General features: G+C 34.9%; 2 protein-coding genes and 1 long non-coding RNA gene across 15 annotated transcripts; 1 reads left to right on the top strand and 2 right to left on the bottom strand.

Annotated features, from left to right (window-relative positions):
* Positions 1-7,617: 7,617 nt before the first annotated feature.
* Positions 7,618-12,319, bottom strand: LOC130740084 (uncharacterized). 13 transcript variants are annotated; one of them, XR_009020053.1, is made up of 6 exons: positions 12,093-12,319; positions 11,030-11,982; positions 10,114-10,157; positions 9,970-10,013; positions 9,620-9,757; positions 7,618-9,344 (listed from the first exon to the last, which is right to left on the bottom strand). It is a non-coding gene; the product is annotated as an uncharacterized LOC130740084 (long non-coding RNA). The 13 variants fall into 13 exon arrangements; XR_009020052.1 differs by having other exon boundaries at positions 9,970-10,044; XR_009020050.1 differs by having other exon boundaries at positions 10,360-11,982.
* A 987-nt stretch (positions 12,320-13,306) lies between these two features.
* On the top strand, positions 13,307-19,993 carry LOC130740087 (nucleobase-ascorbate transporter 11). Its single transcript, XM_057592586.1, has 10 exons — positions 13,307-14,264; positions 16,037-16,134; positions 16,225-16,395; positions 16,711-16,811; positions 17,052-17,187; positions 17,375-17,425; positions 17,893-18,180; positions 18,292-18,526; positions 18,874-19,154; positions 19,545-19,993. The coding sequence occupies exons 1-10, from the start codon at positions 13,586-13,588 to the stop codon at positions 19,752-19,754; spliced, it is 2,250 nt and encodes a 749-aa protein (XP_057448569.1). The 5' UTR covers positions 13,307-13,585; the 3' UTR covers positions 19,755-19,993.
* A 273-nt stretch (positions 19,994-20,266) lies between these two features.
* Positions 20,267-24,796, bottom strand: LOC130740086 (putative U-box domain-containing protein 50). Its single transcript, XM_057592585.1, has 8 exons — positions 24,426-24,796; positions 24,240-24,352; positions 24,002-24,126; positions 23,439-23,856; positions 22,829-22,969; positions 21,797-22,336; positions 20,723-21,427; positions 20,267-20,576 (listed from the first exon to the last, which is right to left on the bottom strand). Exons 1-8 carry the CDS (start codon positions 24,589-24,591, stop codon positions 20,379-20,381), a joined length of 2,406 nt encoding a protein of 801 aa, XP_057448568.1. The 5' UTR covers positions 24,592-24,796; the 3' UTR covers positions 20,267-20,378.
* Between the last annotated feature and the right edge of the window lie 386 nt (positions 24,797-25,182).

The following is a 25,182-nucleotide window of genomic DNA, read 5'->3' on the forward strand; positions in this document are numbered from 1 at the left end:
CCGAGGTAGTGGAGCTTGCCGTCGGGGTAACGAGGGAGGATTTTGTCGTCGTAGTTGCACAAGAATTTGATGGAGGATTTCATAGCGGGTTGGGAGGATCCGAACATGTTGGGCTTGGGTTTGGGTTTGGGTTCGGGTTGAGGAAGGTAGCCCAGTTTTGAATGGAGAAAGTGAATAGAAGGGAAGGAGAGTATAGAAGGTGTTTTGGACTTTGAAGTAGAGCCTTCGAGTCGATTTGTGTTTTTTTGTTTTTTGGGTAGAAACAATGAATAGTCAAAAGGTCGCGCTCAAAGTTATCAGCGGTGGTGCCTTGCAGCAGCCACTCTTCCTTTCAACCTCTGTTTCGTTCTCGGCTTCATCTGAGATATGTATGGAATCTTCAGAAGCACTTGTCTTCCCCATGTTCCAGAGCTAGCGTATCGACCCCTTGGTGTCGTTGAAGCCTGAATGAGCTTCTGGATAACAACACAGTTCACAACCACGACAGAGCTATCTTGAGTTGTTTGTTTTGGGAGCGTTGATAAAAGAATAAATTATCTTCGCTTAGAAGTCTTTTAGCTTCTCTGGGTTTTAGGGTTTTTAGGGGTTTTCTGATTGACCTTTAGGGTTTTGTATCATGTTTTCAGCTGATTGTCAGCTTGAGTGTGCGTGCTTGGTCTTCATGTTTATGTTTTGTGCATTGTCGTGGCACTCTTAGAGACAGGCTCTCGCATGTTGTAAGTGTCGTTTGACAACCTTTTGGGTTTTATTCCATACATCTTTGTCAAAAAAAAAAACCATTACATTTGTGTATGAGACTATTCACTATTTCTTGAAGCTCAATCTCTCTCTCATATGAATCGTATAGCTAGGAGAAACCATGAAGAGCTTGCCCCACCCAAGTGGTTCTTGGTGTTCCAAATTATCAGTCATGTTGGTCTATAGTATCCTTAACATCGACTATGTTAATGTTTAGACTTACATGACCTTTTAATTTTTCATACTCAGGTAATCCAGCCCACTTGACTGGCTAATCCTGGGGGACCAATCCCATCGACCACTTGCGGATAGCGATCGTGGCTTGCCCCCTTGGCAAAATAATTCTCTCCAACCTTTTGACTTTCAATTTGGTCCCTTCGATTATCATTTTAGTCCACTTCTCTATTGTGTGTTGTTTTCCAGAGATGTACGAATACAATTGTTTAGAGACAGAAAGTTATTGACCATTTCCGTACAAGTCATCATCATCTTTGAAGATTACCAATATGCCCAAGCAATGGGAATGAGTTTTTCAACACGTAGAATCTCAACGTCCATGAATGTATTCTTAGGGATAAAAACAAAATTTGGAGAATGAAGAGCAAGAAACAAGCGCAAGCTTTTTTAAATCATTTACTCAGCCCGTAAAGTCTTGTGTTCATTATTTCATTCACTATTTGCTAAAAATCTTCAAGTGCTCTCATTTCATATTCTAATCTACAAAACTTCGTAAAACTGCTTATTAGCTAAGCTTAAAAAAAAACTCATTGTAATAGTACAAAGCTTGAGACAAGTTAGAACTTGGAGGAGTTTGTATCAACACATTTTTTCTGATAAATGAAAAAGCTTGGATAAGCCATTTAAAGAATCACCGATGTTAGCTTTGAGAGGCTAGATTAAGTACTACTCACAATTAGATTGGAGAAGCTAGGTTAAGTATTACTCAAGATTAGACTGGAGAGGCTAGGTCAAGTACGACTCAATGTTAGCTTGAAGAGACTATGTCAAGTACTACTCATTGTTAGCTTTAAGATATTAGGTCAATTACTATTTGATTGAGAAGATGACCAAATTGATACTCAAAGGGTTAAAAGGTTGAATGAGTGCTTGTTTGGTCAAGGTGACACTTAACATGCCGAACTAAGTATCGTAACCGACTATTTACAACATTAAGGTCAATGTGTCCGTATGAAATTTCACAACGAGATGCATTTCATAAGTCGAAAGATCAATTTAATCGATACGCACACTTTTAATGACGAAAATAACTATCCACTTTTAAAAAAAAAAAATCAACCAAGCTGCAAAATATTAAATGAAACATTTAAAAAAAACTTCATTGCGTGTAAATTAACTACACTATTGCGCTAGTCTGCGATTCGTTTTTTTTTTTCATAAGCAAATATTAGTTGTTAATTACTAGTGTTTTTTACCCGCGCGTTGCACGGGAAATATGTCTATTGTATTTGATACATTAATTAATACTTTGATTATTAAAAATATACTAAACAACGAATGAAATAGAAAAGTCAGAATTGATGAGTAAAGTGGACATAAAGACTTCTCTTCTAAGCCCGATTGAGACCAAGAGGAACTCGTTTCACATTCTTCGTAAATATGAAGACGATAACACAAATCATAGATATAAGGAATTATCAACATATTAATCTTAAAAAAAATTAATGTGATAGTAGCACAAATCAGGATTGTGTAAGATATATCATAAAGTATAACATTAATATTGTGTTTATTCCAACTAAGTAGGGATGACAATGGGTAGGTACTATAGTACCATCTCCATACCCGCGTTTTTAAAAATTATATGTACCCGTCTCCATACTCACGTGGGTAACAACTCGAAGCTCTCCACCTTTAGACAATTCAATGTCATTACAGGAAGCTATCCATCTTTGCCAAAATCTAAATCTATGGATGACAATGAGTCTCAAAATCATAGGGTACCCACAAAAAATACCCACTGTGGGTAGGGTAAAAAACTGCTAAATGGGTATGAAGTTGAGTATAGATAATTACCCGCAAAAAATAGAGGGTATGGGTGCGGGTATGAGCACTATAGTACCCAACCGGCCCATATCCGCACACACATGTTATTATTATTATTATTATTATTATTATTATTATTTGGGAATATATTAACAAATTAACTTAAGCTATAGCTTTCAAACTCACTCTTTTTTAAAAAAGTTTGGGATATATTAATTAATACTCTAAAAATAAATAATAAATAAATTAAGATAAAATCAAGAAATAAACCACCTAAATCCTAATCAAATCTAAAATTTAAAAATGTATTTTTTTTACTCTAAAAATAAATCAAAAATAAATTAAGATAAAATCAAGAAATAAAAAACATAAATCCTAATCAAATCTAAAATTTTAAAATGTATTTTTTTATGAGAATTAATCTGAGAATGACACATGTTATTTTTTTTTTCCAATTAATGAATATTCTGCACCCTAGAAGATTTTCTTTTCCTCAATCCTTTTGCTTTTGATTAAGAAGAGAAAAGCAAGAATCCTTGAAGCATATGACATCTTACAATTAGTTGAAGAACAAAATCAATTCATGAAGAAGATTGAAACAGAAATCCAAAATGAAGTCTTGAAGAACAAAATACCCTCCTTCACCAATTTGAAATGACTGTGGTGAAAGAATTGTATTTAGTGTATTTGTGAATCTTTGGGTGGAACCCTTGTGAAACAAAAAATCAAAGGAACATTTCAGTCAAGAGAAACAAAAAATGGTGTATTTCCCCATATGTGCGCACCCCAGCAAATTATCTATATATGTGAGAAAAAAACAAAATAATTCTCCTACCCAAAATAATTGTGGTTACTTCACCAATAAACTTATACTAACAATCAATTTAAATTGAACTTAAGGAAATATATAGAGCAAAGTAAGATAAGTCACCCAATTGGCATGCTAAAACATGAGTATATGCAAAACTAATGAGTTTGAGGAAAACATGAACCAACCTTAAGAATGGGCTAAACATACTCATGAAGATTAAATGTGAGCTCTTCATATGCTTTCATCAATTTGACTGACCTGTGCATCATTAAAAAAAAAATTAGTCAGTTGTGCATCATTCACATACAGTGTAAATAGTATGCCACACAGCTCAAACATGATGAATAAAAACGTGCAAAATTTGAGAAATGAATATAAATTCAGGCTATCCTAAGTTTCGTAAATTTCTATAAATTATACCAAAATCTGGTTTAGAATGGCTTCACACGCATGGATTTCTACAAACTATACTAAAATCTGGTTAAAAAAAATACAAAAGCGGAAGAAGAACAATAGAAAAAACATTACATCAGAATCAAAACATTACGTCTTCAACAATGATTCGTTAAAGGGTCTATGCAAAAATTTGTAAACTTTTGGATCAAAACACACAAAATATGTGAAATTTAAGAATTCAGGATTGAATTACGAACAAAGGATAAACTGAAATGGCACAAACCATCAATTACAACATGATAAACTCTTCTTCACGTAACATCATCTTACGACATACCTCTGTCCTAATCGTGACATGTGGCAGAGGTAGAAAAAGCAGTTATCAAATCTTTGCGTGTCCATGGTAGCTTTGTGGACCCTTAGCACCAAATCAACTCCCTTTTCTTAGAATTAGCATTAAATAAATAATAATATAAATTAAGATAAAATCAATAAATAAACAACCTAAATCCTAATCAAATCTAAACTTTAAAAATGTACTAAATAAAGATAGATAAAAACTACTAAAATCTAGCAAATCACAATAAAAAACTCGTAAAATCCTAAATTAAATAAAAATATGAAAATTCAATAAAAATACCATAAAAATTCATTTATACTCTAAATGTAACTCAAAAATAAAATAAAATATTTCATGAAATTAAAATTAAATAAATAATAAATAAGGATAGATAAAAACTATCAAAATCTAGCAAATCACAATAAAAACTCATAAAATCCTGCATTAATTAAAAATCCGAAAATTCAATAAAAATTAATTATTATACTCTATAAATAAATGTAAAATTTCCTTGAAGTAAAATTAAATAAATAATAAGATAAAATTAAGAAATAAACAACCTAAATTCTAATCATATCTAAAATTTAAAAAGGTACTAAATAAAGATAGATAAAAACTACCAAGTCTAGCAAATCACAATAAAAACTCATAAAATCCTGAATTAATTAAAAATCTGAAAATTTAAGAAAATTTAATTAACATACTCTAAAAGTAAATCTAAAATAAAATAAAGTATTTTCTGGATTTAAAATAAATAATAAGATAAATTAAAATAAAATTGAGAAATAAACAACCTAAATCCCAATCAAATCTAATATTAAAAATGGTATTAAATAAAGATAGATAAAAACTAACAAAATCTAGCAAATCACAATAAAAACTCATAAAATCCCGAATTAATAAAAAATTCGAAAATTCAATAAAAATTAATCAATATATTCTAAAAATAAATTTAAAATAAATTAAAAGACCAAATCTTATCTTTTAAAATAATATCAATCAATTATTTTAGAATATATAAAATTAAAACATATATCAATTGAAAATTATATCTTCTAAAATAATATCAATTAATTAGGTTAGAATATATAAAATTAAAACATATATCAATTGAAAATTATATCCTCTAACAAATTGACACGTGGAATAATTTTTATGAGAATTAATCTAGGAGCGACACATCACTAACTTGGCCTGTGGGAGCGACACGTCATGCTAGAAGTTGTTCTTTTCTAATATATATAGATATTGATATTGATGATATTGATATTGATATTGATATTGATTAGTAACAAGTGAGTTACCACTTGACTTTCACCGTTTAATACCTTTCATTTCTCTTAGCTCACTAAGACCCAATTCGGAAAAACAACTTAACTATATTTTTTTTTGAACGTAAAACAACCTAAATAAGCGCTTATAACATAAACGCTTATTCATAAGCTATTGTAAAATTTTTTATGAAATAAATTGAAAATAAGTTATATATAAGCATAAACTATTTTTCATAAACTATCATAAGTAGCTTATGAAAATAAACTCAAAATAACTTATGGTAGAATTTGTTTTCATAAGTTCTTCCAAACATTGACATAAGAGTTTATGCTATCAGATAAACTCAAATAACATCTTCCCACCCAATTGAGGGTCTGTTTGGATTGGGGGAGGGGGAAGGAGTGGAGTGGAGGGGAGGGGATGGAGAAAATGATCCATTGTTTGTTTTATTTAAAACTAGTCCTTTTGACCCGTGCGATGCACGGGGGATTTTCATTTTAGATTATCGCGTGAATTTTTTTAAAATATGTGTTGTTTTTATTATGTTAAAGATTAAAAGAAAAAATTAATTATATATAAGAAAAGAAAATTTGTTTTTTTGTGATGAGTGTGTTTGTTAATGTTTTGTAAAAGCGCAGTCATTTTATTTAATTGTGGTTTTTACCCCTATTTTTCTAAATGCTACATTATTTAATTTTTTCTATATAACGATTTAATAGTTTTTGAAGTCATTCTTAACTAATTTTTTTTATCAATTTGTATTATTTTTTATTATATTTAGTTTTTTTTCAATTAATTTGTACTTTTTTGAATTTTTGAATTATGTTTTTTAAACTTTATTTTTTATTTTTGTTACTTACAAAGAATTTCAAAAAAAAATACATAAGTTTGAATGTCTTTTACGATGAATAAAGTTGTTGTTCCAATTGGTGTCCATTTTCATTTGACCTCTTAGTGAGATTGAAGAATATAACGTTTTAAATGCTTAACTGGACAATTAATTGTGACCTCCATAAATTTTCTCATTTATAAGAGAAGAATACTTAACCTTAAAATTCAGACATCTAAATTTTAAAACTAAGAGAAATATTAATGTGTTTTTTAGTTATATTTTTCATTCCGATCATTCAAATGTTAAAATAATCAAATTAAAGAGGCAATGTTTACATGATTTTGTTTTTTCCCCTTTTTTTTATCCGTTGTTTTTCATTTTGGTTTTATATAAAGCAAATAGTTGAAGGGAAAATGGTTAGTGGAAAATGCTTTTACTTGCATTGATATCAAATTTAATTAACGTTTAGACCCAAAATTTAATTTTTACAGATTAATATTAATATGCTAATTAATATATTCTATAAATCCAAACTAATTAATCATATGCCTTATGAAATTCCCCAACTGATATCAACTAAAATACAGTACTTACTAATAAACAAATAGCTTGCAGTTTACATGGGGATATTCATTTTTTTTATATCGTGAAAATATTTAAAATCAGTTATTTTTTATTGGTTTATTGAAATAAAGTATATCAATCAAAAGAATAAAATTAATTTTAAATATAAAAACATATATTTGAAAGTTTATATTTTATTATAAATGTGTTTGACTTTGTTTTGAATAAGCACAATAATTAAATTTATTTAGGCCCCGTTTGGAAACACAGCTTAATTAAGCGCTTATGACATAAGCGCTTATACATAAGCTATTTTAAATTTTTTATTGAAATAAATTGAAAATAAGCTATATATAAGCCTAAGCTCTTTTTCATAAGCTATCATGATTAGCTTATGAAAATAAGCTCAAAATAGCGTATGGCAGACCATAAGCTGTTTGCATAAGCTCTCCCAAACACTGACATAAGAGCTTATCTATCAGATAAGCTCAAATAAGCTCTTCCAAACTGGGCCTTATTTTAGTATGAATGTGTTTAAAAAGTCTATCTAAATGGTGTATCATTTAATTGGTTTTTTTTATATAACAATTTAATAGTTTACTCTATAGTTTTACTCAACACCATGATTGAAGCTTTTGTAACTTGTTGAAAGTAAAATAATCAAAGAGATCTATTCTTTAAATTGTGTAAATTATAACAACACCAACATTCAAATGATTTAGTTTATGTACATTTCAAACACCATGCCAACTTAGGAACCAAGCTCAAAGGATTTAATCACAAAAGACAAATGACCCGCGTATTGCAGGAATAAAAGCTACCAATGAACCATTTCCGACAAATGAAGACCCACTGCTGCAATGCCAGAAATCTTCAAGGTTATGTTTCCAATCCTCTCATATACGGGAAGTGGGTATGATCTGTCAAATGCCAACCCATTCTCCATTAAACCTTTCACATCTTCCTCTTGGATTTCCAAGAGAAACTTTGGTTTCAATTTCCCTCCAAAGCTTTCTAAACAGTCTCGTAGCATCATTGCTCCTAGCTAGACGTGAAGGTTAAATCTTGTTCATGGTGAGCAGCATCCTTGTGTTAGCAGAAAACAATAGAAATACCATATAACATTAAACTATATACTTGAAAGAGGATGTTCAGTTATGTCCTGAAATTGAAGTTGAAACTCATTGCCAAATTTTGAAAAAGACCCTAGTATGTTTATGAGAATTGTAATCTAACTTGGTTCTCAATACACTTAATGCACAAAAAAATTTACAGACTCTATCTTTTCTTCTTTTGTCTTCGGTGTCCAAGAGCTTTCAACAAATTTGAAAGGAATTCCCAGAACTTCATGGGATTAAGATTGGTGATTAAAAATGTCTTCTAAAAAAAATCGAAAACTTGCTAATTGCTATGCATGAACATAAAATCAGAGTACACGCTATAAAACCTCATTTATAATCAATATATACCCTTTCCAAGCCACATAAAGCGTTTGGAAATTTAAAGCTTCTTCTGCACAGATGTGGACTTCGGCATCATTCTCAGAAAATGTGAAGTCTAAATGAATATCACCAGTCCTTATAATAAAATGAGTGCACAACATGGCCTAAAATCATTTTTCATACAATAGAATTATGATAAGAAATTTAATATCAAAGCTGTGTAATGCAACAATTTTGTGAGTGTCTAAGCAATCTAATGTGTTTTAAGAAATCTAATATAATCAGATAGTAGTAGAAAAAGCCAAAGAAAAGCAAGGCACAATTCTGAGCGTGGCATAAAAAAAAGGAAGAAATGATAGAGGAAATCAGATTGCTTAAAACACAAAATATGAATGAAAGGTATATATTTACTCAACACACTTTATTTAGGTTAAATTTCTATCATTATTAGCCTATTTAAATTCCATGTGAAACGGTTCAAATTCTATAACTGCTATATAATTATTGAAGACAATTAAATTCATAACTGAAGCTTTTTTATATCATTCACATGGATTCCTCATTCAAACTGATGTTTCTTTATTATCCACTGCCATGCCTCACCCAAATTTAATGGCAGCTATATACTAATGTGTAACCACTAAATTATGTACTAAACACCCCAACTGAAAAAATCATCGAAATAAATATTCACAATCGGTACTAAGACTTGTAGGCTTGTAGCTTCTTATCAAAGGTGATTTTAGAATAATCCACCATGGAACCAAACATTCACCTAATGTCATAACTGGAAAAGAAAAGGACATGGAAGGAAAGCATAAAGTATTCAAACCTCTTGAGTGATGAAACTGCAACACATCTAGTATCATCGAGATGCTCAAATGAACTTCTTACTTTTCCAGATGTATCATTTGAAGCGGTAACAGTCTCAACCTCAACAACCTGTTTGAAGCGCATGCCAATGAATATACATTGGTTAACAATTCAATAATATACGCTTATTCCAAATACTAAGCAAGATTGGTCCCATAATTAAACAATATGCAACCCAAAAAATGAGACTAAAATTTACCAAAGACAAATCATATTTTAAAAATAATCTTATTTTCATCCTTCGTCTATGCATTTTGCTGATTATGCCAATTATCTAAAAGGCTTCATGTTTATAACTAATGAAGGTAAATTTCTTGAGTATTTAGATACCATAATCAGTATACCTTTAGCAAAGCAATGCTCTGACTGAATTCTTCCACTTTGTCATCCAGTTCCTCAATTTTGGATTGAAGTTTCCTTTCCTTCTCAATAAAGGAAGAAGCTGATTTTTCCAATGGAGTTTCCTTTGATTTTATCATGTCCTGAAAATGCAGATACAAAATGATGGTGCAACTCACCTAATAGAGAAAGAAAGAAGGTGGTTTTGGGAGAGAAGAAGACATTGGTGAAAAATTGAAAATAAAGAGAGAATAAGAGTTAAATTGATTTGAGCAACATTCAAACACTGCAAACTTGAGGTAGATGGATCAGCGATGGCCTTTAAAATCATGGTGAATGATGGTTGTGAAGATACCTCATTCTACAGAACTGGAAAATTATCCATCCATGCTTTTGATTCTGTAACATAACATGCAGCAACATTCAAACACTGCAAACTTGAGGTAGATGGATCAGCGATGGCTTTTAAAATCATGGTGAATGATGGTTGTGAAGATACCTCATTCTACAGAACTGGAAAATTATCCATCCATGCTTTTGATTCTGTAACATAACATGCACATAATAAAGTTAACAATAACAAAATTCAAAAATTGCTTGTCAACTTAACAACTGCACTAACAGATATAGCAAAATTCATAAACTAAACTGCGAAGCAGTTTCTTGGAGCAATGAAATCAAACACAGAAAAACACAAACTGTAACAGCACATGCATGATGTAGAGTGAGGTGATCTGAGTACTACCTTAGAGTCTCGAACAGTTTCTTCTACTTAAAGCTCTCTTATAATTTGCACAGCTTCTGTTAAAACACCTTCAGACCTATAGTTTTTCTCAGCATTTTCAGACGAAACTCCTTGTTCTCAAGAGTTTTCAGGGGGCTAGGATGGGTTCTTTGGGTAGTTGTTGGATTAATTCCATTCTTAGGATTACAATTCCATTTTGGAAGCTAAAACAATGGAAGTTCCAACTGCTCATTGATGTCTGATGTAACAAACAATCAGAACAACATTGCATGCATGCTCATCAATTTGAGGTTTTTAAGCATATCAGCTGTGGATTGCTGTTCAGTTATGGGTCCATTTCAATGGCTATTCCTCAACCTACAATCACTTTCATATGCTACTTAGCCAATGTAGTCACTACTCCTGTCACCTCATCTCTATTTCTATACATGGTAATTGGTACTTGGGGCTGATAACCTTCAAGTCAGGTCTTATTTGGCTAAATCATTTCTTTCTTCCTACTCTTTTACCTTGCTTACAGACACTGGTCACAAAGCTGTGGTCAGATAAAGGGTGGTCCTATTTCCTCATTCAGTATGAAATGAAATTCTTGTCATTGTCTTTTTTTTTCTTTTCTTTTTTTCTGCTGCATAGGTATAAATCAAACTGAAATCTGAGGGTGCTAATTTACCTGTTTCCGGATTGCTGGCAGCAGGTGTTTCGCTTGAGCGAAGGAAAAGTCATTGAAATTAAAAGACAAATTACACATATAATCTACACATCATGTAAACCTGTTAGCTTTCACAAAGCCTGTTTAATTAGAAACTTGAACCTATTGTGCTGTTAGCGAAAGTGAAAGTGAGGCAAAAAATTGTAAGTACAATAACGGTTCTAACGCAATCATATTTTAGCTAGTTTTGAAACTAAGAAAATGATGAGGTTTCAGAAACTGAATTTGATTATAATGGATAAAGAATCACGTGATCTTAATAGGCTTTGGGTCCAAAGAACCAACAATGGTTTCACCAATTGTTGCGACATTTATCTGACAACAGTCTATAAGCACATAAAATTGGACCGGCAAGCAAAGGTGTTCCTGATACTACAATAGCAGCACAACCCCCTTAAAAAATTCCAAAAATATCAATGACATGTTATCAAATTTTCTGCAATTCATAAATTTGGGCCTAGATAGTCCTAATTCCACTATCAGCCAGATAACAGTAGCCTACGAACTAAGGGAATCAAACATCAGAGACAAAAAAAATTGGGCCTTTCAGGGACAACAGAGAGAGAGAGGGAAAGGAAATTCAATACCACAATCAAGAACAACGTAGAAGAACGACACCAATGCACAAACTGGAACCCCATAATCCCAGCATAGGTGCACCAAATTTGCAGAACAGGAATCACAGTGAACAATTTGAATCAAACTTGCTTAGCCAAAAATCATCTCCACCACGAAGTGGGAAAAAAAACAAAGGGAACGAATGGATGCTTGGAGGAAGAACGAATCACAGTCGTGAGAAAGAGAAGCAAACCTGAAAATTTGCAGGAAAACCCAAATCGAGTATGAAAACCCTGGCACCCAGCCAGCAGCCACCATTTAAGGAACAATTTCCAGTGCCAAACCTCAGCCATCTTCTACATCAGGATCAGGGAAGAGAAAAAAAAGGGAAACGATATCAGATTAGAAAAAAAGGGGAACGATATCAGTTCTGAATCCTAGAGACCACCAGAGATGAAATACATACCCAAATGGAGCAGACATGGAAAGAGACGTGGGCTGGTCGCAGATGAAGCCGATGATGACGGTGTTCCAGACGGCGGTGGAAGGGCGAGGAAGGGTGTCGAGGAGATGCTGGAAATCAGAGGCAGTGTCTGAGAGAAGGTTTTAAACGAACTTGAAACCATGTGTCTGCCTTTTCAAGTTCGTGAAACGGCTGAGAGAAGGAGAAAAGGAAGAAGGTAAGGTGAAACGGCTGAGTGAAACTGATATGAATGAACGGCTGAGATCAAACCTGAGTGAAATAAAATGACGTTTTTACAAAAATATCCATACCCAGCTCTTATAGATATTGGAATAAATTGCTGAAGGACTTTTTTGCCCCCAAGGCTGCAAAACTTTGCTTTTATATAGATTATAGATATGATGGAAGGGAGTGGTAAGTAATGGTTCAAGGTCCATCATGCTCCATTGCTTTCCTTCAAATTTGCTCCCCCAAAATTGGGTGGAAAGGAATGGAAAGAAAAACTAACCACATAATTAATCATAAAAATACTATTTTGCCCTTGGTAACTTCTCCCTCCTTCCATGACTCAACCGCTGTGAATCTTCTCCCTTCTAACCTTTATGTGTGTTCTTTTACATTGTTTTTAAATTACTGTGCGTATTTATTCCATTATTCTCGTGCTTGAATGCTTTTTTCTTCCCTCTTTCGTTCTTTTTCAATTATTTTGTTCTCTGCAACTCCATTTTTTAAGTGTGTTCCATTGTTGATTGAAACTTATTATTCAATTGTTCTTCTTTCTCATTTTTTTTGGAAAATATCTTTCTCATTCTTGTTTGTCAATGGTTACGTTCATGTGTTTCAATTGTACTACAACGCTGACTGAATTAAAAGAAATAAAAAAAATATAAGAGGAAAAATGAAGAAGATGAAGTGGGGTGTGTAAATTGAGAACTATATTTGAGAAATCATAAGAATTAAAAAAATCAAAAGGGTAATCTAGGAATAAAAAAGTTACTAATCATTCCGCTCCGTTCATTATTCAAACAATAGAGTGGTAAATTTGTTCCGCTCCATCGTAAAATACCCAAACAATGGAATGTAATTTTTGTTCCATTCCATTCCGCTCCATTCCATTCCATTATATTTCGTTCCGTTCCGCTCCGTTATGTTCCATCAATCTAAACATAGCCGAGTTACTCATCTCCAACTAGTTTGCGAATCGTGACAGAGATGCTTGAAGTAGAAGAAAAGGTGAACACAGTAGACATCAAGTCTCCACCGAAAGATGTCGAGGAAAGTGACACCACCAAGTTAACTTTGCTGCCCCTAACGGCCACACCAGAGGGGCATTTCGGTCAATCCACACACTCCTTCGTTCGGCAATCACTGTCTCCTTTCTCTCTTCGTTTTCACACCGTTTCTAGTTCCACTGTCACTGCACCACCTCCCACTCTCTCTTTCAAAACTCTCACCTCTCTTCTTCCCACCGAACTGGGTCGAGTTCATCAGTGTCAATGGAAACTGGGTCGAACTCAGAATCGGTGAAAAGGGCCGAGCCTAGAAGCGTGAGAGGCGGCGCCGGTAACCGGCACGGCCATGTTGCTGGAAACGTGGAGCCGTTTAAGCCGAGAACTGAGCATAACCCGAGAGAGTTACGGTCATGGGCTAAGAGAACCGGTTTCGTTTCTGATTACTCCGGGGAAGTAGGAACCAGTGCGAGTGAGAAGTTTGAATCGTTTGAGCGGAGAGGAGCTGGGTCTTCTCCCAAGATAGAGATAGATCCGGTGCTGGGAAGGACGAGACATGACAGGGGTAATGAGATCGAGCCAGCTTTGCATGGAGGAGGGACGAGGACTGAGAATGGCAATGTTTTGGGTGGGGCTACAGTGAGGAGGGGGAGAGAAGAAGAAGAGAATGAGCCTATTTTGGGTTTGAATCATGATGGTGGTAGGAAAGGTGGGTTCAGAGGGCATGAGAATGGTAATGCCAATGGGATGGTGAATAGGGATAGCAATGGTCATGGTCATGGAGTTTCTGCTGTTACTCCGGTGCCTGAGGAGAAGAATGAGGAAGAGGGTGGGGGACAAGGGGAGGTTAAGGTTAATCTGTATCCGGAAGGGGAGGAGCCTGCAGATGGAGAGTTGAAGGGACCGTCGAGATTGAAGTGCGGGCTCAAAGAAAATCCAGGCTTCGGTTAGTTTATCTTCATTGCTTTCTGTGGGTTATGAATTATTTCATGTGGTTTATTTGGCTCTTGTAGCATATTTATATTTTAGAATGCCAATTCTGGAAATGGATGGTTTGAAATTAATCTGGTTTAATTTGAACATGTGTGGAAAAATTGATGCCTTAAGTATTATGCCAAGTCTAGTGTCAAGAATCTTAGGCTTTGAACTGCATAATTTGTTGAATGGTATATTTGTATGATGCTAACTTCCTATATTTGGAATTCCAAGACCCCATTGTTAATGGGTAGATTAGTTTAGGGTAGTATGATGACCCATCTGTTTACATATACCCTTCACTCTTGTACCCTGATTTTTTGTTTGAATGATTTTCATCTTATTCCTCTCCACTCTCAACATTGGTAGCTTCATCATCCACCATGAAGTTTGGGCAGTTTTCTGGAATTTTTATCTCTTCCCAGGCTACTGCAATAGGAAAATTATTGGGTTCCTTTAATTACGTTTTATGGGCTAAAGTGGTTGAGAAGTGGGGTGTAGGTGAAGGCCTGAAGGATCATCTGTACACTAAACTTGAAGATGCAACGACCCATAAAGAGGATTGGGAAAAAACTGATGCATTGCTTAGCACTCTTTTTTGGCAGTCTATAGATCCCTCTCTCTATAATATCTACACCAACTTCGATACCTGTTATAATTTATGGACCGAAGCTAAATCTCTATATACTTAATGACATTCAACATTTATATTCAGCTGTTGACAAGCTGATTAATCTTCACCAACAAAGCATGACAGTTCCTCAATTTGTTGGTCAAGTGTCTTCCATCAAGGCTGAGTTAAATGCTCTTTTACCTGCGGGTCAAGTGTCATTCATTCAACAATTTGTTGGTCAAGTGACCATTCAACAATTTGTGGAGATATTAGATATGTTTTGCTGTGTTAAGATAAGATTAGTTATGGTAGGTATTATCTTGTACTAGATAAGATTAAATTCGTAAATGATGTTTGAGATAGACTAGGAAACTTATCTATCTATTGTTCTTCTAAGTTGTCTGTAATACACATAAATCATATTATTATCAGAAAATAATATTCCTTTTAACTAATCCTTTTCATAGAAGGAAAATATGGATATGAAGAAAAAAAGTCAAGAGAAATGTCCACAACTCACAAGAATTTATAGATATGTTTACCCAGCATGAAAAGTTAATTATATGCTCTTCCCCTTATAAACATGATCTTTATTAAAGACACCGGTATTTAGTTCAATTGGATTGAGCACATACCACTACGTCAAAAGCCCATCAGTTAACTGCCATGGTTCAATCGAACTCTAACCCTAATGGATCTTGCCGAGGAAGAATGGTGGTGCACAACTAATATTTCCTCTCCCAGCACCTACCTGCTACCTATGCCATTATGGGAATCAAACCTCCTGTTCAATAGGACTCCAACCCTATCTGGGCCATGCCAAGGTTAGTGGCATGTAACCAGCATGTTTCATTCGATTTTCAGGAAGAACCCCTTTGACTCTTTTTTCAAATAGGGCATGAGGTACTAAAAAAGATCTAGACAAATCATGGATTCCATTCGAGAATACAATGCTTGACCTCTGTTCATTTACAATGTTGTTAAGAAGGCCTTTATCAAAGGACATGTCTTTGCCTAGTTTTCATTTCCAAGTCATTTTCTTAACCAATCATTATCTCATTATCAGGAAGATTAACGAGCATAATCATGTTGCTGCATTTTTACTTACACATTAGCATCTTTGACTGCAGTATCTCTTATCTATTACGGCCTACAGCACTATCTATCATTGGCTGGCTCACTTGTATTGATCCCATTAGTCATGGTACCGGTCATGGGTGGAACTGATGTAAGCATATACTGTTATGTACTGTTTACTCTCTAAGAAAATTTAGTTTTTCATATTTGAATCTACATTTACACTAACCTCTGATGGCAGACGGATACTGCTACTGTAATTTCTACAATGCTGCTTCTTTCTGGCATCACAACCATACTGCACTCCTACTTTGGTACCCGACTGCCTTTAGTTCAAGGGAGCTCATTTGTGTATTTGGCACCAGCATTAGTTATTATAAATGCTCAAGAATATCGTAATCTTACAGAACATGTAAGTTCATTACTTCATTGTCAGACACAAAATCTTAATTCATCAGATACATCACTCTCAGGATCTTTTTAGGCGTATAAAATAACGTTGGGAAGCTATATCTGTAAACTATTTGCATTTTGAAATACAATTACGTCAGAAACTAATGTCAGTAGTTGAAAACTTCCATTAACTGTTTACAGATCTCTGCTTTGACAGTTTTTGCAACCGAATGTGGATTTGTTGTTTTCTAAACACATTAAGCCTTGGCTCTTATTCTGTTAGGTTGGATGTATTCTCAGTTTCCATATTAAATCCTTCTACTTTTAATTGCAGAAGTTTAGGCACATCATGAGGGAGCTCCAAGGAGCTATAATTGTTGGTTCAATATTCCAATGTATCCTGGGATTTAGCGGTTTGATGTCTATTCTACTCAGGTAACAAGAAGTTGTATGACATATCTTCCTTGTGCTCACCATGAATATGTTTTATTTTATGTTCAGTTTAGTAATTTACAATGTTCGTATGTTAACATACGAGATAAAGAGATGCATGGCAGAAACTTATATTGGTCAGTGAAATGATAAAGGCTACTGAACTTTTGTCAGAAGAGAGTAGTCAAGAGTTGAGAAGTCTAATCTGTTAACTCTTTACTATTTCACAACAACTTGTTGTAGGTTAATCAACCCAATTGTGGTTGCCCCAACTGTCGCTGCTGTAGGTTTAGCATTCTTCAGCTATGGCTTTCCACAAGCTGGCAGTTGCATGGAAATTACCATTCCACATATAGCACTGGTTCTAATATTCACTCTGGTGAGTCATGCAGTACCAATCCAGAATATTTTGTATATGAAAATGTTTTCTAATGGTTGTAATTTTTTTAAGTTACTGGTGTGTTAGAGGCTGTTTGTAATCAGTCATGAGCTTTTGTAGTTTTATCAAATGATTTCAGTAGTGTTCAGAAACTCATATTGTTGCTTCTTTTTCTTCTTGTTTGAAGTATCTTCGAGGAATATCTATCTTTGGGCGCCAAGTATTTCGAATTTATGCTGTAAGTATCTTAAATTAAGATGTTCTTGGTTCATTTTTCATTTTATTGAGATATAGCATTCATCTTCTCTCATTTGTGGCATATTACTCAAAAGCTCTAAAATAAAAACCACTTTTGTATACAACCTTTAGGCCCCCCTTTTTATAAGCAAAAAAAGTGAAGTGATTTATTTTCAGAGATTTTATGTAAAAACAGAACCTATTTTTTATTTGGTTACAATACACATCTTTTCTCCAAATAACAAGTCTGATTTTTATTTTTTTCAAATTATGTTTTTATTCAAAATCTAAGCAAAAACAGAAAAGGTTTAAAAGTAGTTTTTTCTAAATAAAAGTGATTTTTTTTTTCATTACAAAGTTGAAACAAAACTCATTTTCTTTTTAAAAAAACTTAAACAGACGGGCACTAAGTTTTTCCTTTAGCAGGTATCTATACAAATTCTGATGCAATACTTCTAATATTTGCAGGTTCCCCTGAGTGTGACAATAGTTTGGATATATGCATCCTTTTTAACAGCTGGCGGTGCATATAATTACAGAGGATGCAATCCTGAAATACCAAGTTCAAACATTCTGACGGATGCATGTAAAAAACATGCACATACCATGAAGCATTGCAGGACTGATGTGTCCAATGCATTATCTACTGCTGCTTGGGTCAGATTTCCTTATCCTTTACAGTGGGGTATTCCTATTTTCCATTTTAAGACTTCCATAATCATGGTCATAGTTTCGCTGGTTGCCTCTGTGGATTCGGTAAGTATCATTTAAATATGCAGATGGATTTTCATGTTGAAGGCAGGGGTTTAGACATGAACAGGAGATGAAACTGATTGTAACCATGTCACTGGTGTATCCTTTTTCCAGGTTGGAACTTATCGGACTGCATCTCAGCAAGTTGATTTGAGGCCACCGACTCCTAGAGTCGTGAGCCGAGGAATTGCACTGGAGGGTTTCTGTAGCATATTGGCTGGTCTTTGGGGTTCAGGTACAGGGTCAACAACTTTGACAGAGAACATTCACACAATTAACAGCACAAAGGTGGCAAGTAGGAAGGCAGTGGTACTTGGAGCAGCTTTCTTGATCCTGTTCTCATTAATAGGTAAAGCAACAACACATGGTGACAAAATGCATAATTCACTTATAAATTCTTGGCCAAACCAATTGCATGTTTAGTGTTCTCATTGGATGCTGGCTAGGGTGGATCTAACTTCTAAGGACATGCAGTAGTTTCATTTAGTGCATTTTGCTTCTCATTATGTCGAACATGGACCACGAATGCAAGTTATCTAAGCATTACATTTTCTTCTGACACTGGTTAAGATTGATTGCAGCACCATGTATTAACTAAAATTTAGATGTGTTAATACTGAATTGGAGTTTAGATATTTTCAATGTAAAGGCTATTTTGATGCCCTGTCCAATCTATTTCTTGCTTGTGTTTTGTAGGAAAAGTGGGTGCTCTACTTGCTTCCATTCCACTGTCTTTGGCTGCTTCTGTACTGTGTTTCATGTGGGCTCTGACTGTGGCATTGGGCCTCTCAACTTTACAGTATGGTCAATCAGCCAGCTTCAGGAACATGACAATAGTAGGCGTTTCGTTGTTCCTCGGCATGTCCATCCCTTCTTATTTTCAACAATACCAACCTGAGTCCAGTCTCATACTTCCCAGTTATCTCATTCCTTATGCGGCAGCATCAAGTGGTCCATCCCATTCAGGCATTAAACAAGTAATTCACTTCTTTATGCAGACACAAATCTATACTTGTGCTTAAACAAGTAACTTTCTCACTTTAGACTTCAGAGGCAAACATAGTCTGTTAGACACACTCAATTAGTGAGAGTGGGTTAATTAGTTGGTGGGTTAGTGTGTTGCCTATAAATAGAGAGTTTAGGGTGAGTATTAGTATCTTTTGGGGGTTTGGAACTTAGGGAGGGTGGCTGAGTCTCTCCAATTTCTCAGCAACCTTGCTCTTTTCTACGTTCAATATGTCCAGTTCCGATCATAGTCCTATCCCAAATCTATACCTGTGCTTAAGTTTCTTAGAGATACAGCTATTACCTTGTCTTCTGATAAGGGTGTGCTTAACATGTCATTTTCTTTGTCCAAAACTTTTCAGCTTGATTTTGCCATCAATGCTCTTTTGTCCATGAACATGGTGGTAACATTGTTGGTGGCATTCCTACTGGACAACACTGTCCCTGGCAGTCAAGAAGAACGAGGGGTGTATACATGGTCGAAGGCCGAAGACATCACCGCTGATCCCTCACTGCAATCTGAATATTCTCTGCCAAACAAAGTTGCCTGCTGTTGCTGTTGGTTCAAATGATTGCGGGTCTCATTATTCTTTTGTTCTCTTCTGTGTGGCTTAGAAGATGATATAAGCATATTTCAGCTCACAAAGGAAAAGGTAAATACCATATTATATTGGATAAAGTTTTAAAAAATGTCAGCTGTGCTTAAAAAATTGGAAAGCTCCTTCCACACGCTATTTGTCTGCTGGGGAAAAATTGTGTAATTACATATTTATAACTTTTTATTAATTAGTATATCATTTTTGTAGTTTCACATTGAGTTGATATTTAAGAGTTACAGCAAGTCATGTCAGTTCACTAAGGAAAAGGGATATAACTAAATTATGAGTTGTTAGGAGTTATATGTTGAATCTGGGATCAGGATCATCTCAGGTCATATAACATTGTCATGTGAAACTTTGTGCTATCTTCATCTTCAGAGGCTCTATCTTTGCAATAGATATGAAGAGAAATAGACAAAATTTCGACAAGGGTTTCATGTGAAGTCTCAACATTAGAGGATTAATCTCTGAACCTGCACCAGTAGTTACTGTAATTAAATTGGTAGTTTTTTTCCCGGCTCCAATGGTAATGAGAAGTAAAATAAGTTACAATCCACAGTTTAGCTGTACATATTCTACTTAACTAAAAAAATGGTATTAATTTTCAACGTTGGCTGATTTTTCCTGCCAATCATCAATTAAGGAACGAAGAGTGTGATTCGGAGTAAGGAATGTGTGCTTCATCCTTAAATTTGTCATAGGTGATCTTTCATTCCCTGACTGCAACCACTGTTCTATTGCTTCCAGCTCATAAGAAAACCCATCTGCCGCCACGTGTGGGTTTTTCATCACATCCTGCGCCAAACATAACAAAAACAAAAACAAAAACACAACCTTAGATACTTGGGATTATTAGTTGTATGCTTTTTATATTTTGATCTTATTTATAGCAAGCTAAATAGAAAAAGTTAGAAACAAAATTCAAAGATTAAGGAGCCAACCTGCAGAATAGGGCAAATGAACACACTAGGCACATCGCTAGAGCTCTCTCTATCTATACACCCTCCATTGATTACTTTTTGTCCTTCCCTTGTAAATATTTCATCACCCTTTCTTCTAATCTTATTGAGTTCCTTCAAGACACTTGCAATGCTAAAATCTGGGTTGGGCTTGCCTGTCATAGACATGCACCTGATAGCTAGGTTCACGAGCTCTTTCGCTAGATTCAATGGCCATTGTCCAGCCATGTCATCAAGAACTTTAACCAGTGCCTCTGTATCCATGTCTGATATCAGGGCCTCGTCAACGAGCCCGACCCAATTTCTTCCGGTTAGAAGCTGCAGCAACAAAACCCCTACGGCCCTCAAATCTGTCTCCGCGTTACATTCCTCGTCATGGCACTCGTGAAGCCCGAAGCCCGTGATCTTCGCAACCAGATTGCGGTCTAGGAGGACGTTGGCTGGGCTCAAATGACAATGAATAACAGGCCTCTGCTTTGCTGCGTTGAGATAGCCCAAGCCTGAGCAAACTTCTGTCGCTATTCGTATCCGGTCATGCCACCGTAAGGCCCGGCTTCGTCTCCTAGAAAATAGCATGTCTCGCAAGCTTCCGTTGCACAAGTATTCCAAAACTAAGCATTTGGGCTCAGAGCAAAAGCCCACCATGGCAACCAGATGAGGTTGCCTAATATCACCTAGAAGCCTCATCTGAAAATGCAGTAGTAAATTTGTAAATGCAGGCTATTTGAAGAAAATAAATTGCAACTCACATGTGACATGATTATAGTTGGTACAGTTAAGACAGTCATTTAAACAGAAGAAAAGAAACATGTTAATGTTGAATGTTATGTTTTCTTATGCTGCCAAAGTGAGGTGAGCTGGGTGAGGTACGAGTTATAAAAAATGTGAGACTCTAAAAATCATAATCCTTATCAGAAGTGACTCACTTTTAATTAAAAAATAAAAATTATTTCCAAAAATTTCATAAAAAGGTAAATAGTACTAAATATCTGGAAAATTTGAGGAAAAAAAATTAATTTTCAATGTATCACAATTAAATCTACATGTGATTTTTACCTTGGAATGAAAATATTGGTGAGACAAAGAAGCATAAGAAGGGAGCATTTTGACTGCAAAAGTCGAGTGGTTGAAGTGTCCTCTATATACGTTGGTCCAATCCCCACCGGACTTCAACCTCAGCCGCTCGGAGAAGTTTTCGGTGGCCAACCTCAGCTCCTCCTCTGTGTACTCCCTAAAACTACAACATGTGTCACTCATCCTCGCCGCCATGCTTATGGCATCTTTCTGCTTGCAGAACTCGATCCTCCTCTTCAATACATCCCTCTGCCTCCGCAGCTCCTCTATCTCCCTCACCATATCCCTCCTTTCACTCACTGCTCTCTCTAGTTGTGCCTCCGCTCCTGACCTCGCCAACGTCGACATTTGGAGCCTGCTTGACATCTCGCGTTGGAGTCCTGTTAGTGAACCTGCCCTCCTCTTCCTCTCTTCAATCTCAATTTTCATTTCCTTTATTTGCTCTTTCTCTGCTTCCACTTCCTTCTTTAGTTCTTCCTTTGTGCTTACCTCTTCCCTTATTTGACCTTCAACTTCTTCTGCCTAAACATAGAAAACAATTTATGTTAAATGACATTCAATTTTTTTAGCTAATGGCTAATTACCTTGGCGCGCAAGTTTGGTACCAGTTGAGCTACTTTTTAATGTAACATTCAAGTGTTTGTTGCCTACCCGTAAGACATTTCCTCGTCCCGTCAACGAGTAATTTACCTTCACTTGAGTTGATAACAAGACCTGAGGGCTAAGTACCTTGAGCAGTCTAGCTCAGTTGGTGTGCCCAAGGTACTTATCCCTTAGGCCCTGAGATTGAGTCTTGGGAAGATACGCACTGGAGGAGGCGAGGAATTGTCTTACGTGTAAATCGTGTAACACCCGGATCTTACATTTTGCATGTGTTTCTTTATTTGTTTTGAAATTTGATAAAAGGAATTGCACTATAGAGCATTTTTAGTACAATCACCCATCTAAATTTTATTTAATAAACAGGGATGTGTTGCAAAAAGAGGCTTAGAACTTTGCATGAATATTAGTTACCCGACTGTTGCATAATAAAATTGCCCATTCAGCTTTTGTTTGTCTCTCTAGGTTGTCCTTGGCTTCTTTCCTCTTCAATTGGATTGTTTTTCGAGCTTCGTTCAGTTTATTTTTCAGGATCTCAATTTTTTCTGCTGCACTCTGTGAACAAATTAAGTAACATTAATTTTTGTCAAATAAACACACCATGTCAAACCATAAAAGGGGGAACAAAAGCATATAAACAAATAATTGAAGAACTACTTTTTCTAGCCAAAGTAAAACATGGAAAGCTAATCACGGATAAAGGACAAGGTAGAGATTTGAAAATGGTTTCCATATGCTGTAACCTAAGCTAAAATGGGTCCCATCAATCTCAAACTTTAAGATTTGAAGAAAAGTAAGAAGATCAATGGAATTAGATTGCTAGTTTAGACTTTTATGCATCTTCTTATTTTAATACTATGCAAAGAAAGAAAAGTTGTCCAAAAAAAAATTATATATTGTATTGTGAAACCAATTATCTAACAACTCCTCAGAACAAACAAAAAGAAATACAACAAAACGGATAGATACTAGCACTAATCAAGGCCACATGTTTCATGTAAATATCTATGCATTGTTTGGTTACCTTAATAGAGTAGTTCCTTTCAGTGACATCTGGCTCAATTGGATCATTGTCCTGCCTGCAGGTTCCATCATCCAAATTTGATGAAGATAGCAATTGTTGATAGTAATTATCAATTTCTTGGAGACAAGACTCCCAGTGATTTTGTGTCACAGAGGAATCCAAATTGTTTGAGGAAGGAGATGCAGTTCTATCTAAGGAATCATTGTTTTTGTCATTGAACATTTTGTCTAGCCAATCTTTAAAAGTGATCTTATCTCTCATTCTGGCAACCATGACTCCCTTATCATCTTCCATGATTTGCTCATCATTATTTCCTCTGAGATAAACTTGCTTCCCAGCACAAATAATAAACAAATCACAGAATGCAGGCTTGTGCTGATGAACATAGAACAATCCACTCATGGCACCTCTTGATTTCCTAAGCCAAAAGAAAAAAGAAAAAAGAAAATCAAAGAATTTTTAGCATAACATAAAAAAGGGCAAACCCGGTGCTAAGCTCTCGTTATGCGCGAGTTCCATGAATAAAGTTCTAGAAGAAAAAGATCAAGGAATTGAAAGAGTACAAGGAAGGCTTCATGAATGAAAATCCTATGACCAATTTGGTTATTCCTAGACCAAATATCAAGTCTATGGTGCGCTTTTGGATAGGCTCATCAAATTTCTCAACTTCAAAAATTTCAGCTGGCACCTGTGAGAAGCAGAAACAAACACAAGACAATAATTTGAGGAAAGTACTTTAATTTCATATGATCCCAGCAATTGAATAGTGTTATTTATTAAGAACTAAAATTATGGACACACCTTGCCACAAAAAGATATATACTTGGAAAACAGCTTCTTGATTTTCTCTTTCTCATCTTTCCTGAGAACTTCTAGCTTTTCATCATTCACAGATTTTGCTGGAAGTTTCCCAACTGCAACAGAATCTCAAAACTAAGCCAAACCCAATTGAATTTCAATTGTAAACAAAGAACAAGCCCAACTTACATGGTGTGTAAACATAATCCATGGAAATCTTGTGTGTCACATGGAGAATCACAATGGAAATTGGATGAGAATTCCATTTCCTGAGAGCCCAATTCAAAGTGTTAAATCCATCCTGTGCATCATTGCTAATAGCAACATAGATTTTTTCTGCTTGAGTTGCATCCATTTGATTGTCCAAATTAAGGTACCCAATTTTCTCTCTCTGGTTGCTCAGAGGACTAGTGTGTGTTGGTGTATCATCATCATTTTCAAAGCTTTGTTTTGTGAATTATCAGAAAGTGTTTGGTTTGAACTCTATTCTGTCATTGCTTTTATCAGGAGTTTCCAAGGGAAGAGGCCAAGGGGAGGCCAGCTTTGGACTTTTGTATATGGCATGTCATCATGATTGGCAAATGGAGCTGGGGTCATATATTATAATGATAATGTATATATAATCTCTTTGCTGTTTGAATTTTAATCTTAATTTCAATGGCTCTACCTAAAATTCACTTCTTATTTTCTGGATTAAAATAAAAAAGTATTTTTTATAGAGTTTAAATCCTTCTTCATATCATAGAAAGATACAAATTAATACACAATTTTTTTATACATTTGGTCTTGATACACGCTTTCGTGCATGGTGGAGCATGATCTTTCTTAACTAATCACATATTATTAGTTTATGCACAAATTATTTTAACCTTGATCCTTTTCTTATAATGTTTAACACGTAAAGCCTAATACAATTTTGACAAAAGAAATTCCTTTTTAATGCTTG

This window comes from Lotus japonicus, chromosome 2, assembly GCF_012489685.1.
Source record: "Lotus japonicus ecotype B-129 chromosome 2, LjGifu_v1.2".
NCBI lineage: Eukaryota > Viridiplantae > Streptophyta > Magnoliopsida > Fabales > Fabaceae > Lotus > Lotus japonicus.

What these genes read in the sequence shown, in the direction of transcription:
- LOC130740087 (XM_057592586.1), top strand. Translation starts at nt 13,586, where the DNA reads ATGGAAACTGGGTCGAACTCAGAATCGGTGAAAAGGGCCGAGCCTAGA. An exon ending in GATCCTGTTCTCATTAATAG is followed by an intron (nt 18,527 to 18,873) that starts GTAAAGCAACAA and finishes TGTGTTTTGTAG; the next exon opens with GAAAAGTGGGTGCTCTACTT. An exon ending in CCCATTCAGGCATTAAACAA is followed by an intron (nt 19,155 to 19,544) that starts GTAATTCACTTC and finishes AAAACTTTTCAG; the next exon opens with CTTGATTTTGCCATCAATGC.
- LOC130740086 (XM_057592585.1), bottom strand. Translation starts at nt 24,591, where the DNA reads ATGGATGCAACTCAAGCAGAAAAAATCTATGTTGCTATTAGCAATGAT. An exon ending in TTTTATTATGCAACAGTCGG is followed by an intron (nt 22,337 to 22,828) that starts GTAACTAATATT and finishes TTCTATGTTTAG; the next exon opens with GCAGAAGAAGTTGAAGGTCA. An exon ending in ACCAATATTTTCATTCCAAG is followed by an intron (nt 21,428 to 21,796) that starts GTAAAAATCACA and finishes CTGCATTTTCAG; the next exon opens with ATGAGGCTTCTAGGTGATAT.